Source organism: Herpailurus yagouaroundi, unplaced genomic scaffold (genome assembly GCF_014898765.1).
Source record: "Herpailurus yagouaroundi ecotype Mexico unplaced genomic scaffold, PumYag 200, whole genome shotgun sequence".
NCBI lineage: Eukaryota > Metazoa > Chordata > Mammalia > Carnivora > Felidae > Herpailurus > Herpailurus yagouaroundi.
Window position 1 is genome coordinate 1,838,187 of NW_024412431.1, and position 16,399 is coordinate 1,854,585.

Consider the following 16,399-nt stretch of genomic DNA (forward strand, 5'->3'; position numbering starts at 1 on the left):
AATGTGAAATAAATTGGTGAGTACATGAAAATACTGAAGTCCTTAAAGAAAAATATTTTTGAGTATTAACATGGAATATCATCTATACCTATTAAATCACAGATGAAATCTCTGGGTAATGGACAAATTGTACATTACCGCCTTTCAGTGACGTTGTACTTTACCACAACACAATTAAAAATGAAGAACCAGACGCCCCTGGGTGGCTCAGTCCGTTAAGCATCCAATTTTGGCTCAGGTCATGATCTCACAGTTTGTGGGTTCGACCCCCAGATTGGGCTCTGTGCTGACAGCTCAGAGCCTGGAGCCTGCTTCGAATTCTGTGTCTCCCTCTCTGTCTCTCTGCCCCTCCCCTGCTCATGCTCTGTCTCTCTCTGTCTCTCAAAAATAAACAAACTTAAAAAAAATGAAGAACCATAATTCAATCCAAAATCTCCCAGTGTGAAGAATAATATACATTGAACCCATTTGTGGAATTGGAACCAGTGATTATGAAAGTTTAAAAGGAGAGGATGAAGCCTATCTACATTGATCGCAGCTACAAGGATCACAAAGGATAGATGAGAAGCTGCCATGTAAAATACGGAGAAAAGGAAAAAAGGTACAGGAAACATTCAGTGACTCTAGAGGTGAAATATGCCTAGGAGTTTGAATTTTACAATATCTTAACTATAATCACAAATATGGTATTTATACCCAGTACATAAACAATATTTGCACACTTAAAATTGGAATCAGGTTTCAATACATCATTAATCACATAGTGATGCCTCTCTTTGTAACTGTAAAAAAAGAAACCTAGAATTCATTAGAAAAGGATTCTGTGTATATGTGCACAAGGTATTTCAAATGAGGGTGAGCATGAGCAGGTAGAGATAATAGAGGGCATACACCTGGCCTAATAGGGTCAAGGATTAGCCATCATGCATTCCTCTATTCTATGGTCTTGGTCTTTAAGGATTTTCACAGCCCAGGGATCAGAATGACATTAAAGTATTGTCTAATGAGGAGCTTTGGATATTGATCCCCAGAGATACAACACTGTAAAGTGCCAGCCTGTGACAGCTTCTTTCAACAGCCCTTGCCTAGTCAGGAAGAAGCACACCTGAGGTTCCATCCAGGAATGATCTTTCTTGACCACAAGCCCATTGCCTTACTTGGTCTCTCTGCCTTTCCAGAAGACAGATCTTCAATCTTTGTATCTCAGTGACATGTCGTACATCATTCCACATTGATGCCAGCCAGGTAAATGAAAGTCCCTTAGTTAATGCTTCTGTAAGGAGGACAGGTATTTTACTAGATTCATCCAGGGGAAGCACTGAGGGGTGTGCATGCATGGAATGATGGGAACCGAGTGTCCAATGGCACTCCAGCTTGACTTCCTGTTGACTAGTTCCCATCTATCTTTGTACCGATCACTCACCCAATTCTCAATCTGCTGGTCTCCGAAACTCTCTTAAAAAATGACAGAACAGGGGGCGCCTGGGTGGCGCAGTCGGTTGAGCGTCCGACTTCAGCCAGGTCACGATCTCGCGGTCCGCGAGTTCGAGCCCCGCGTCAGGCTCTGGGCTGATGGCTCAGAGCCTGGAGCCTGTTTCCGATTCTGTGTCTCCCTCTCTCTCTGCCCCTCGCCCGTTCATGCTCTGTCTCTCTCTGTCCCAAAAATAAATAAAAAACGTTGAAAAAAAAATTAAAAAAAAAAATGACAGAACAATAAAAAATAACTGAACCTGTTTCCCTCCTGAGTGGAAATCTCCCCCCCCCCCCTTTTTTTAATGTAAAAGGACATTTGACATGTGAAGCAAATCATGATATACTTTCAAGTGGATAAAGTAAATTACAAAGCAGCATGGGTAGGGGTGCCTGGGTAGCTCAGTCGGTTAAGCGTCCTACTTCAGCTCAGGTCATGATCTCGCAATTTGTGAGCTCGAGCCCCGCGTCAGGCTCTGTGCTGACAACTCAGAGCCTGGAGCCTGCTTCGGATTCTGTGTCTCCCCTTCTCTCTACCCCTTCCTTGCTCATGCTCTGTGTCTGTCTCTCAATAATAAGTCATTGTTAAAAAAAAAAATTAAAAAAAAAAAAAGCAGCCTGTGTAATATTAATGTAAAGAAAAGTCACCTGTAGGTATAAGCTTACAAGTAACTTTTGTTGTCCTTTTGTGGTTTCTTTTTTTTTCAATTTCTTTTTTTTTTTTTTTAATTTTTATTAGATTTCTTGTTAACATATACTGTAATATTGGTTTTGGGAGTAGAATTTAGTGATTCATCACTTACACATAACACACAGTGTTCATCACAGCAAATGCCCTCCTTAATATCCATCACCTTGGGGCGCCTGGGTGGCGCAGTCAGTTAAGCGTCCGACTTCAGCCAGGTCACGATCTCGCGGTCCGCGAGTTCGAGCCCCGCGTCGGGCTCTGCGCTGATGGCTCAGAGCCTGGAACCTGTTTCCGATTCTGTGTCTCCCTCTCTCTCTGCCCCTCCCCCGTTCATGTTCTGTCTCTCTCTGTCCCAAAAATAAATAAACGTTGAAAAAAAAATTAAAAAAAAAATATATCCATCACCTATTTATCCCATTTCCCGCCCCCCACCTCCCCTCCAGCAACCCTCTGTTCTCAGCATGTGCCCCTTCAAATGAATATTTTTGTATCTTTTGGGTAAATACCTAGTAGTGCAATTAGTGTGTTATAGGGTAGGTCTGTTTTTAACTTTCTGAGGAACCTCTATACTGTTTTCCACAATGGCTGTACCAGTTTGCATTCCCACCAGCAATGTAAGAAGTTCCTCTTTCTCTACATCCACACCAACACTTGTTTCCTGTGTTGTTGATTTTAGCCATTCTGACATGTATGAGGTGGTATCTCATTGTGGTTTTGATTTGTATTTACCTGATGAGCATCTTTTCATGTTTCTGTTAGCCATCTGGATGTCTTCTTTGGGAAAATGTCTGTTCATGTCTTCTGCCCATCTCTTCACTGGATTATTTGTTTTTTGAGTTTAAGGTTGGTAAGTTCTTTTATAGATTTTGGATACTAACATTTTATCAGATGTGTCATTTGCAAATACCTTCTTCCATTCCATTGGCTACCTTTTAGTTTTGTTGATTGTTTCCTTTGCTGTGCAAGAAGCCTTTTATCTTGATAAAGTCCCAATAGTTCATTTTTGCTTTTGTTTCCCTTGCCTGCAGAGACAAGTCTAGTACAAAGTTGCCACCAAGGTCAAAGAGGTTGCTGCCTATGTTCTTCTCTAGGATTTTGATGGTTTAGAAATCTGCTCTTTTTAACACAAGATGACTATTATAAACTCTCTGACATTTACTTGAATTCTTGTGGTGGTTGTAGGGAACGGGTTTGGTCAGCTTTTCCTTTTATTTGCCTTCTTGGTTCTTGATATACCATTGCATAGAAGGGTGTATTATCCCTGTAGCTTCCTTGAGGACACAAAGGAGAGACAAGATACAAAGATATAGCTGGCTACCTTCCTAGTACACATATTTCTCTGTAAAATTACCAATCATTTTATATAACTATAGCAGAGATATACAATAAAAAAACATATGATCACCCTTCAACTCATTCCAGAATTAGTAAACATTTAAATGTTGACTTTCTGCTGTATTGGCTTCAGGTCATTTTTATAAAGTTATACACACACACACACACACACACACACACACACACACACAAAGAAAGCACCTCTTTCTATACACCTCCTTTTCATTTTTTTTAATGTTTATTTTTGAGAGAGAGAGACCTAGTGTGAGTGGGGGAGGGGCAGAGAGAAAGGGAGACACAGAACCAAAACAGTCTCCAGGCTCTGAGCTGTCAGCACAGAGCCCGATGTGGGTCTCGAACTTGGGAACCACAAGATCATGACCTAGGTTGACAGACGCTCAACCGACTGAGCCACCCAGGCGCCCCTACCCAGTTCTTCTTTGTTCCCCTTCTCAGAGACAATACAATCTTGAATATGATGTCATCCCCCCATGCATGGCTTTATATTGCACATGTTTTCATAAACAGGTATAGGATAAAAGGCATTAACATCATATCTATCTGATAGGGAATGGAGAAATAAATAGTAATAAATATACCAACATAATCAGGAAATAAATTCCATAAGAATGCTCATTTTACATGGTATGGGCTGTATGGTTCCATTTATATGAAGCTTTTAAAATGCAAGAGAATATAATTTTCATAAAATGATAATACCAATCATAGTAAAAATCACAGGGGAATAATGTATATAAAGTGAGTGTAGGGGCGCCTGGGTGGCGCAGTCGGTTAAGCGTCCGACTTCAGCCAGGTCACGATCTCGCGGTCCGTCAGTTCGAGCCCCGCGTCAGGCTCTGAGCTGATGGCTCGGAGCCTGGAGCCTGTTTCCGATTCTGTGTCTCCCTCTCTCTCTGCCCCTCCCCTGTTCATGCTCTGTCTCTCTCTGTCCCAAAAATAAATAAAAAAACGTTGAAAAAAAAATAAAAAAAAAAAGTGAGTGTAGTGGTTCCCCTGGGGAAGGAAAAGAATCAAGATTTGATGGTGCAGATTTATGATGTGGGGTTTCACCTATATCTATATTATGTTACAATAAAAATACCTAGAATGAGGACAGTAAAGTGTCTAAATTTAATGATGTCAACCAGTGGGAAACCTGGACCTTTGTTGTTATCTCTGCTACTTTTTGCTTGGGTTTATTTTGATTATGGATTACTACCTGAGAGATTTCAATATATATTTCATGTTTTCTCATGCTATAGACTTTCTGTCATATAAATTTTTATAGGTTTTTTTTTTTTTTACATTTTTGCTTTAATTTTATTATTATTTTTTAAATTTACATCCAAATTAGTTAGCATATAGTGCAACAATGATTTCAGGAGCAGATTCCTTAATGCCCCTTACCCATTTAGCCCATCCCCCCTCCCACAACTCCTCCAGTAACCCTCAGTTTGTTCTCCATATTTAAGAGTCTCTTCTGTTTTGTCCCCCTCCCTGCTTTTATATTATTTTTGTTTCCCTTCCCTTATGTTCATCTATTTTGTCTCTTAAAGTCCTCATATGAGTGAAGTCATATGATTTTTGTCTTTCTCTAATTTCACTTAGCATAATATATAGGTTTTTATTTTTTCTCAACTTATAAATATGATTCATTTTACTATTTAATTCATGTTAATTACTATATATTTTATCATCTGTCCATGCCAAATGAATATTGATATCATTCGTGTTCATTTCATACCTTTTCCACACAATGAAGGTTCCCAGCTAGAGGTTCAGCTCATAAATGCTTCCCTGAAATTTGCAGTTATCATGCTAGGGATGTACTCTTTTTTTATTGTCTTTCCTCTGTTGCCCACCCCACTGCTTCCTTCTGAGAACCGAAATATTCCAGGTGCCGTTGTTCATGGACCAAACACCACACACACAATAGGAAATGTTATTAGGAGGGTCCCATATACTCAGTGCTGTACTGGCTGCTTGTTTTCTATGCATTGCTCATCACTGCAGCATCCCCATAAGACTTTGACAATTTCCACTCTACATCAGGGACACCAAGGCATCTCATACCATTGAACAATTTTCCCTATTCACAAAGCAAGTGGTGGTTTGGATTAAATTCAGAATGCTTGAGTCTAAGTAACACACCAAATGATAAAGGCTTTCATGACCACTTCTGTCTCCCCCAGGCAAAGGAGAACGACCGCTTTACAGAAACATTTCTGTTAGGGCACTTGATTAGCTTACGAGTATCTTATAAATCTGTACTCTCTTGAAAGTCTTTGTCTTCCAAGGGTCAATAACTGCTGTGATTTCCCTCTATTTCCTTAAGAGTCTATGCATTTTATTTTTTCTCTCATTTAGCTGTTCTTTAAAAAATGATACCCTACCTATCACCTTGGTCGGAAAAGTCCCCTTAGGATGGAGAACATCATTGACATAGTTGTCCAGTTTCTCTTAGAATGAATCACTAACACAGGTGACTAACACGTCCATGGAGGAGTCCTATGAGTTTCAGGTTTATAAGCAACATTTTAAAATCTATGCTTAGGTGCAGAGGATATACTTGAATGGATGTCATGACCTACTGTACTTTTTCACACTGCTACTCTATTTCATGGGTACAGGTGGACATGCCTTGTAGCTGAGGGAAAAGATATGAGGCATTTTTCAGGATGAAAATATTAAAATTTTAAAAGGAAATTATGAAACATGAGAGATGGTTTAAGAATGCTAATGCTGTATCATCCAGAGGCATTAACAATGATTGGTCAAGGCACTCAACTCATCCCATATGAGGAATTTAAGAAACAAAACAAATGAGCATAGGGCAAAAAAGAGAGATATGGGCTAACCAAGAATCAGACTCTTAACTATGGAGAACAAACTAATGGTTACCAGAGGGGAGGAGGTGGGGGGATGGGTCAAATAGGTTATGGGGATCAAGGAAGACACTTGTGTTGAGCACCTGGTATTATGAGGAGATGTTGAATCACTGTATTGTGCACCTGAAACTAATAGTGCACTGTATTTAAAATGCAATAAAATATTGCTGATTCAAATAAAAGATTTGCTGATTCAAAAGGGCACATGCACCCCAATGTTTATAGCAGCACTATCAACAATAGCCAAAGTATAGAAAGACTCCAACTGTTCATGAATAGTGAATAATTAAAGAAGATGTGATACACACACACAGAGAGACACACACACACACACGCACGCACAATGGAATATTACTTGGCAATCAAAAAAATGAAATCTTGCCATTTGCAACAACATGGATGGAACTAGAGTGTATTATGCTAAGTGAAATAAGTCAGTCAGAGAAAGAAAAATATCATGATTTCACTCATATGTGGAATTTGAGAAACACAACAGATAGAGGGGAAGGGAATGAAAAATAAGACGTAAACAGAGAGGGAGGCAAACCATAAGAAACTCTTAAATATAAAGAACAAATTGAGGGTGCTGGAGGAGAGACGGGTGGGGAGATTGAGCTAAATGGATGATGGGCATTAAGGAGGGCACTTGCTGGGATGAGCACTGGGTGTTATATGTAAGTGATTAATCACTGAATTCTACTTCTGAAACCATTATTATACTGTATGTTAACTAACTTGGATTTAAATTTTTAAAAACTGCACTGTATTTAACTAACTGGAGTTTAAATAAATTAAAAAAAAAAAAAAAAGACCGTCAAATCAGCAGTCAGACAACCTGAACTCAGATCTAGTCTTTTCCACACTCTGTGTACTTCACATCCGTGATATAATCTCGTCTCACCTGAGTGTTCCCAGGGGAGAATGGAGCAATAATATGGTTTAAGTCATCAGTAATTTGACAAACCTTCAGATGATTCTGAGCATGTCAAAGTTTGGGAAGCATACTCTGCAGGAGAGATTGGATAACTTTATTCTCATCTATTTGTTCAAAGGCAAGAAATCCTTCTGACGGAAGCACCATTCTGATTCATTTTAGACTCGGCACTTAGCACAGTGTGTGAAACAGAGCTGGTGATATAAGGGCCAATAGCGAGAAAAGAGAGAAGATGATAGAGGGAAAAATTAGCAGAGGGAAAGATTGACATGTTCACATTGATTCTAAATAGGTTTTTTTTTTTTTTCATTTTCATTTTTTAGAAGGCACTGGCTCTCAAACTTTGGCATATGTCAAATTCATCCGGAGAGCTGGCCAAAACATCAGTCGCTGGTCCTCACCTCAGAGTTTATCACTAGCATGTCTGGAGTGATACCAGCATTTGTATTTCTAACAAGGTCCCCATTGATGCTGCTGCCACTCAGTCGGGGACCATTCATCTTATTTTATTTTCACTCCATCTTTTCCATCAGATTCATTAACAACATGGAACCCAGAAACAAAACAGGAGTTTCCGAATTCCTTCTCTTGGGATTGACGGAGGATCCAGAACTGCAGCCCCTAGTCTTTAGTCTGTTCCTGTCCATGTACCTGGTCACCATCCTGGGAAACCTGCTCATCATCCTGGCCATCAGCTCAGACTCCCACCTCCACACGCCCATGTACTTCTTCCTCTCCAACCTGTCCTTTACTGACATCTGTTTAAGTACAGCCACGATCCCAAAGATGCTGGTGAACATCCAGGCACAGAGTCAGAGCATCACTTATGCAGGCTGCCTCACACAGACCTGCTGTGTCTTGGTTTTTGTTGGTTTGGAAAATTTTCTCCTTGCAGCAATGGCCTATGACCGCTATGTAGCCATCTGCCATCCCCTGAGGTACACCGTTATCATGAACCTCCGACTCTGTGGTGTGCTGACGGTGCTCTCACTGTTCATTAGTAGTGCCAATGCCCTGCTCCATAGTCTGATGGTGCTGCGGTTTTCCTTCTGCAAGGACTTGGACATCCCACGATTCTTCTGGGAGCTTGGTCAGGTGGTCAAGCTTGCTTGTTCTGACGCCCTCATCAATAATGTCCTGGCATACTTTATGGCGGGCTCACTTGGGGGTGTTCCTTTCTCTGGACTCATTTTCTCTTATACTCAAATTTTCTCCGCTGTTTTGAGAATGCCATCAGCGGGCGGGAAGTATAAAGCTTTTTCCACCTGTGGGTCTCACCTGTCAGTTGTGTTCTTGTTCTATGGGACAAGTATTGGAGTGTACATTAATTCTGCAGTTACTGACTCTTCCAGGAAGACTAACATGGCTTCAGTGATGTATATTGTCATTCCTCAAATGATGAACCCCTTTATCTACAGTCTGAGGAACAGTGACATGCAGGGTGTCTTGAAGAAACTTGTCAGTAGGATACCTTCTCTTCTGTGATTGTGCCATCCACTTTGGGCTGGGTGTTTAGAATAAATCCAAGTTACAGGAGTCATATGAGGACTCGGATGCTACAGTCTTCTTTCATCAAATGCCTCTAACATGACTAGATAACATAACAGCCAAGTACATTTTGACTTGGGATTGAAACCTGACTTTTACGTTTATTTAGCTTTGTTATGTTTGACCAATTATTGCGATTCCTCAATTTTTTTCTCAGTTCCATAGAAGCAGAACCTGAGGCAGAAGTTAAAGTGTTATAATGTTTATATGGATGATTCTCAGAAAAAGGAAAGCATATACTGTAGAATATGGATAGCTCAGAGACAGGATAGAAGTGCAGCTGTGGTCGGATCGAGACACTGGCTTCCATCTATCCCACAATAGACCATGTCAGTGGAAACCCAAAGTCAGGCCTACAGTGAGGCAAGGGAGTTCACCTTTTACACCCCAATTTAGTAATCATAGAGACCATTCGCTGGTAAACTGTATTCTTTTGAGGCAATCTTAGCATTCACTATACACAGTTTTATTATCTATAAAATTGGTATGATGATATCATCTCAGCCTGAAATAATTATGAGCTATTTGTACTTCATCAGTGAGGAAGTCTTCGGTTCTAATAAGAAAAAATTCCTATCTCTAATATGGTCAAACAATAAACAGTTGTTTGTCATTACTAGGACTTTAGAGATAGGGAATGTACAGGAACAGGGGAATAGGCCTCGCTCTGTTTCTCCATTTGGTGGCTTTGTCCTAGGACTGGTTCTCTTCAAGTCACAAGATAGTGGCAGCAAATATGGATGCCATACTTGTAACTGATTTCCAGAGACAGAAAATTGTCCTTCCCAGGGTCAGATGATAATAGGCCTTTTGATGGAGTCAACCAAAAGACATCTGGTGGAGGTTAAATGGTGGCCCTCAGTCCAATATGGCTAATATCCCAATCCCCTTAGTTTGTGATTAGTAACTCATATATAATGGGGGCGCCTGGGTGGCTCAGTTGGTTAAGTGTCCAACTTCAGCTCAGGTCATGATCTCACAGTTCATGGGTTCGAACCCCATGTTGGGTTCTGTGCTGACAGCTCAGAGCCTGGAGCCTGCTTCAGATTCTGGGTCTTCCTCTCTCTCTGCCCCTCCCCTGCTCATGCTCGCTCTGTCTCTCTCTCTCTCTCTCTCTCTCTCTCTCTCTCTCTCAAAAATAAATAAACGTTAAAAAAAAAAGTAAAGTAACTTGTATATAATGAAAGGATGAACATACTTATTTGGAAAAAGGGCCTTTGCAAGAGATGTACTTATACTGCATTAAATGGGTAGGTCCTAACCATAAATGATATGTTTCCTTATAAAATAGATAGGAGTGAAGGATACACAGAAAGGAAGAGGCAATGTGACCGTGGAGACAGATATTACAGATATTATATTATTGATGCAGCCAGTATTTTTTAAATTTATTTCTTTTGAGAGAGAGAGAGAGAGAAAGCACACAAGAGTGTGACCAGGGGAGGGACAGAAGAGGACTTGACAGGGGCTCGAAACTATAAACTGTGAGATCATGACCTGAGCTGAAACCAAGACTTGGACGCTCAACCGACTGAGCCACCCAGGCACCCCTCATGCAGCCAGTATTTGATTTCCAGTATTTGATCATTCTTGTCCCACAAAACTGTCACTTTTATAGGACCCTAATGTGTCTTTGTCACTCCTTAACATTGCCCAATTCTATGAATTAAATAAATTTGACCTTATATTGACCTTATTAGAAGTTTAAACTTAATGAATTCTCACCAACATCAGCAATATGGCAGAATACGAGGTTCCTACACTGACCATACTGGTACACACAGATTAATTTCCTTTGAGAGAAACTCAGAAACTGGCTGGGTGGCTTGTACATATTAGGGGACTGAGAAAGGACCTACATAGAAACAGGTAAGAAAAGCTGAGGTATGCTCACACCATCGACCCCACCCCCTGGGACAGCACCTTACCACCAGGAGAGAATCCCAGACTCAGCTTATCCCTGAGGAGTGAAGGGTTAGGACCACACACATAGGGCACCAACTTTTATGGTAAAACTCAGGGACTGGCTCCCAAATCATCTAGCTCTGAGAGCAACGTGGCTTGGCATTACAAGTCCCCAGATACCACAGGAAACCAATGGGCAGTTTTTACACAGGTACATGAGTATTTCTTGTGGTTATACCCCTGGGCTCGCCAAAGAGGGAGGATGTGAAAACACAAGGCTCCCACTTTTCTCCTGTAATGTGTTTGACTGCATGCTTCCCCAACTGTTGCCCAAGTTATGGGCTCTAATAAGCCTGTATCTGTAACCTGATTGGGCTCCTCTGGAAGCCTGAAATGGTTTCTGTACACTTCTTTTTTTTTTAATGTTTTATTTATTTTTGAGAGAGAGAGAGACAGAGCACAGGTGGGGGAGGGACAGAGAGAGAGGAAGACACAGAATCCAAATCAGGCTCCAGGTTCTGAGCTGTCAGCACAGAGCCCAACACAGAGCTCAGACTCATGAACTGTGAGATCATGACCTGAGCTGAAGTCAGACACTGAGCCGACTGAGCCACCCAGGTGCCCTGGTTTCTGTACAATTCTGATGGAGGCATCAGATGCCCTGATTTCAACCTATTCTACAAACTTACAGTGATCAAAGCTGTGTGATACTCACATTAAATCAGACACATAGACCAATGGAACAGAACTGAGAGCCCAGAATAAACCCTCACATATACAATCAACTTGTATTTGACAAAGGAGTCAAGGATACTCAAAAGAGAAAGGATAATCTCTTTAGTAAGCAGTGTTGGAAAAACTATATATCCTCATGCATAAGAATGAGATTGAACCCCTATCTTACATCACTCACAAAAATTAACTCAAAATGGATTAATACTTAAACATAAGTCCTTAAAACCATACAACTCCTAGAAGAAAACATAGGGGAAAATCTCCTTGACATTAGTCTGGGCAACAGTTATGACACCAAAAACATAAGCAACAATTGCAAAAATAAATGTGTGTCTACATCAAACTAAAAAGCATCTGCACAGGAAAATGAAAGGCCTACCTATGGAATGAAATACTTATAAATCATCTATCTGATGAGGTTAATAGCCAAAATATATTTTTAAAAACATATAACTCAATAGAAAAAAATAAACACTGATTTAAAAATGGGCAGAGAAGGGGCGCCTGCATGGCTCAGTCGGTTGAGCATCCGACTCTTGATTTCGGTTCAGGTCATGATCTCACCGTTCATGGCATCAAGCCCTGAGTTGGGCTCTGCACTGACAGTGTGGAGCCTCCTTGGGATATTCTCTCGCTCTCTCTCTTGCTCTCTCGCTCTCTTGCTCTCCCTCCCTCCCTCCCTCTCCCTCTCCCTCTGCCCCTTCCCTGCTTGTTCTCTCTCTCTCTCAAAACAAACATTTATATAAAAATAAAAATTTAGCAGAGGAACTAAATAGATATTTTCTAAGGAAGACATACAGTTCTAGCAAATTTTTGGTGGAGTGTTTTAGGTGTTCTATGTATAGTATCACATCATCTGCAAATAGTGAGAGTTTACTTCTTCCTTGCTGATTTGGATGCTCTTGGCTTCGTTTTCTTGTCTGATTGCTGAGGCCAGGACTTGCAGTACTGTTAAATAACAGTGGTGACAGTGGAAATTCCTGTCTTGTTCCTGACCATAGAGAACAAGCTCTCAGTTTTTCCCCACTTAGGATATTAGCTGTAGGTTTTTACATACAAATGCCCAACATGTTCATGAAAAGATGCTCAGCATTACCAGTCATCACAAAATGCAAATCAAAACCACAATAAGGTATCACTTCACACCTGTTAGAATGGCTATCACCAAAAAGACAAGAGATAACAAGTGTTGGCAAGGATATGGAGAAAAGGGAAGTCAGGCCCACTATTGGTGGGAATATAAATTGGTGTAGTCATTATGGGAAACAGTATGATGTTCCTCAAAAATATAAAAATAGAACTACCATATGATCCATCAACCCCACTTCTGGGAATATGTCTGAAGAAGATGAAATCACTGTCTCGAAGAGATATGTGCACTCTCATGTTCATTGCAGCATTGTTTACAAATAGCCAAGACATGGAAACAACCTAAGTGTCCAACAGCATTAGATGGATAAAGAAATGTGATTGGCATATGAATGTATACACACACGGGTGTGCATACAAACTATGGAATATTATTCATCCATAAAAAAGAGGGAAATCCTGCCATTCAAGACATATGGATGGACCTAGAGGGCATTATGTGCAGTGAAATAAGTAAAACAGACAAAGGCAATACCATATGATCTCACTTATATGTTGAGTTCAAAATGAAACGAAACAAAACAAAAACCTGAGCCTCAAAATACAGATTGGTAGTCGCCAGAGGTAGGGACGGGTGGGGAGTGGGGTAGGTGAAATGGGCGCAGGTGGTCAAAAGGTACAAAACTCCAATTATACATCATGGGGATGTAATGCAATAAATCGTAGTGCATATTTTAAAGTTGCTAAGAGAGGAAATCTTAAAATTTTCATCACAAGAAAGAAATATTTGTAACTATTTATCATGACCACTACTAACTAATTGTGGTGATCATTTCAAAATATATATACAAATATTGAATCATTGTGTTGTACACCTGAAACTAATATAATGTTTTATGCCAATTGTACCTCAATCAAAAAATTAAAGATGGAGGTGGCTGGGTGGTTCCATCAGTTGAGTGTCCAACTCTTGATTTCAGCTCAGGTCATGACCCCAGGGCAGTGGGACCAAGCCCTGTGTTAGGCTCCACACTGAGCCTGGAGCCTGCTTAGGATTCTTTCTCTCCTCTGCCCCTCCCCAGCTCGCACTCTCTCTTTTTCTGTCAAAAAATAAAAATAAATTTAACAAAAAAAGAAAGAAAAACCATAAATATCCAGCCAGGGGGAAAAAAAAGTAAAATAAAATAAAATGGTTTAAAGCTTAAAAAAAAGAACTTCTGCAAAAAAGAAAAGCCATAAACAGATTTAAAAAAAATTTTTTTTAATGTTCACTTATTATTGAAAGAGAGAGAGCGTAAGCAGGGTAGGAGCAAAGGGTGAGGGAGGCACAGAATCTGAAGTAGGCTCCAGACTCTGAGCTGTCAGCACAGAGCCCGACATGGGGCTCGAACTCACAAACCGCGAGATCATGACCTGAGCTGCAGTTGGACGCCCAACCAACTGAGCCACCCAGGTGCCCCCATAAACAGATATTTAACAGAGAGTAAAAATAAATGGTTCATAAATATATGAAATAATATTGAACCTCATTGATAGGGGAAACGCCAAATAATAAAAGAATTTTATGCCTGCTAGACTATCAGTATAAATGAAAACATGCAGGTGATGATATGCATCACCAGGAAATTTTGGTGAGCTTGTTAAGTGATTCAATCACTTAGGAAAAGTCTTTAGAAATATCCAGGGGTGCCTGGGTGGTGCGGTTGGTTAAAAATCTGACTCTTGATTTCACCTCAGGTCATGATCTCATGGTTCATGGGATCAAGCCCTGTGTTGGGCTCTGCACTGACCATATGGAGCCTGCTTGGGATTCTCTCTCTCCCTCTCTCTCCGCCCTTCCCCCCCCACCAAAAAATAAACTTAAAAAAAAGAAATATCTAAAGGAGAAGAAGTATATTCATATACATAATAATCTATTCCAAATATAAAACATTCTTTTCTCCTCCATTAAATGTTTATGATAATATTCAGGGGCACCTGTGTGGTTTAATCAGTTAAACGTCTGACTTCAGCTCAAGTCAGGTCATGATCTCATGGTTTGTGAGTTCCAGCCTGTGTTGGGCTCTGTGCTGACAGGTCAGAGCCTGGAGCCTGCTTTGGATTCTGTGTCTCCCTTCCTTGGCCTCTCCCCTGCTCATGCTATGTCTCTCTGTCTCTGTCTCTCAAAAATAAACATTTAAAATTTAAAAAAAGTTTATGATACTATTCAAACTGATTTGAAAAGCAATTTTCTTTATAGATGAAGACAATACCAACCAAAACATCTTTCAACCTCACAAGAATACCTATCTTGTCACAGACACTTAATAACAGAGATGAAAATAAATTACTGCTAAAATCACTTTGAAAACACAAAGATAGAAAAGGAATCAAGACACAAAATGCGTACATTAAAATTTAACTTTTAACTTGTTCAAAAAGAAGAAAATTGACAAAATGGATAGGGATACATGTGGGTGATAATAACATTGAATCACATTGCCCATTTTACAGGGCAAGTATGATCAAATACTGACAACTTCATAGGATTCAACCTCATAGAAGAACATCAAACAAAACAATAAATACAAAATGTAATACAGTGCTTGTCACTGGGGAGAGAGAGGGTAATGTGGCTGGGCACCATCAAGTGGATTCTTTGTGGCACTATTTCTTCACCTGGGTAAGAGATATATGTCTTTCACTAGGCTACTATTTTTTTTAATTATAGGTACATTTTATATACTATTTTGTATATATTTTAACAAGAAAACTTTAGGAAACATGCTCATATTCCAGATTCTAAATGCATTCTTCCATAGATCCCTTCAATCTGTTACAACCATCTGGACCACAAGGGGAGCCAGACCTAAGAGGAAGCCACCATGTGGAGCAATGAATGAAGACTTATTGTCCAGTTCCTGCATGTTCCTACTTCTGAAGTCCTTACAACGAAACATCTCTTTTGTACAGCTTTATGGAGATATAATTAACAAAACTGGGTAAATTTAAGGTGTACAAGGTGGTGACTTGATATACGTATACACTGAGTACTCATTACCACAAGACAGTTAATTAACATATCCTTCACCTCAAAAAACTTCATGTTTTGAGCATATTAGAATCAGGGGATCTTTTTCTTATTACAATCAAAGACTTCCTCACTAATAAAGTTTAATTATCCCCTATCATGTCAAACCACTAAGATAACCTAATAATGCCAATGTATATTTAATGGAACTGAGCATAGTGGAAGCTGATGTTGTGACCTCCACAGATACAGTTTCCAGTGACTGGACTGGGTGATCACTGAACTGGGGTAAAAATCTCCACATGTGGCCTCCAAGGAGTTCCAACACTGAAGTTCAATTCTCACAGTATGATTCTGGAATTGGGTAGAATCACCACATCCTCATTTAGATTCTTGCCCTGCCTTATCCACCTTATTCCACTTCTCTTCTGAAAACAAACCTCACAAAATCACTACCACAAGAACCCCTGACTCAGGTTCTTCTTTTGGGGAATCTAACTCAGAAACTGAGATGAGAGATTTGAAATCACTTGCCAAACACAACAGAGCTGGATAAAGTGCAAATTCATTCTCCTAATGCACATGGCCATTATGATACCTTGTGTTTCTAGAAGAAGTTGATGATGCAAAATTCAGACATTCTGTCTCACCCTATATTTTGGTCACTTTGACTCATTCCAGAAATCCCAGTCCAATGCCAATGACATGGTCACAGAGGAGAAGGTGTCCTACTTACGAGTTTTCTCAAGACTCCCTTCATATCCCTGTTCCTCAGGCTGTAGATGAAAGGGTTCATC

At 40.1% G+C, this 16,399-nt stretch overlaps 2 protein-coding genes across 2 annotated transcripts in view; one reads left to right on the plus strand and one right to left on the minus strand.

The window, feature by feature from the left end:
* Nucleotides 1-7,861: 7,861 nt before the first annotated feature.
* Nucleotides 7,862-8,800, plus strand: LOC121013856 (olfactory receptor 7G2-like). Its single transcript, XM_040449662.1, has one exon. The coding sequence runs from the start codon at nt 7,862-7,864 to the stop codon at nt 8,798-8,800; it is 939 nt and encodes a 312-aa protein (XP_040305596.1).
* A 7,511-nt stretch (nt 8,801-16,311) lies between these two features.
* The window catches only part of LOC121013857 (olfactory receptor 7G1-like), a 5,537-nt gene continuing 5,449 nt past the window's right edge, over nt 16,312-16,399 (minus strand). The window contains exon 2 of the mRNA XM_040449663.1: nt 16,312-16,366. Within this exon, the coding sequence (XP_040305597.1) occupies nt 16,312-16,366 (55 nt within the window). The remainder of the gene's footprint in view (nt 16,367-16,399) is intronic.

Coding starts and splice junctions, on each gene's coding strand:
- LOC121013856 (XM_040449662.1), top strand. CDS start 7,862: ATGGAACCCAGAAACAAAACAGGAGTTTCCGAATTCCTTCTCTTGGGA.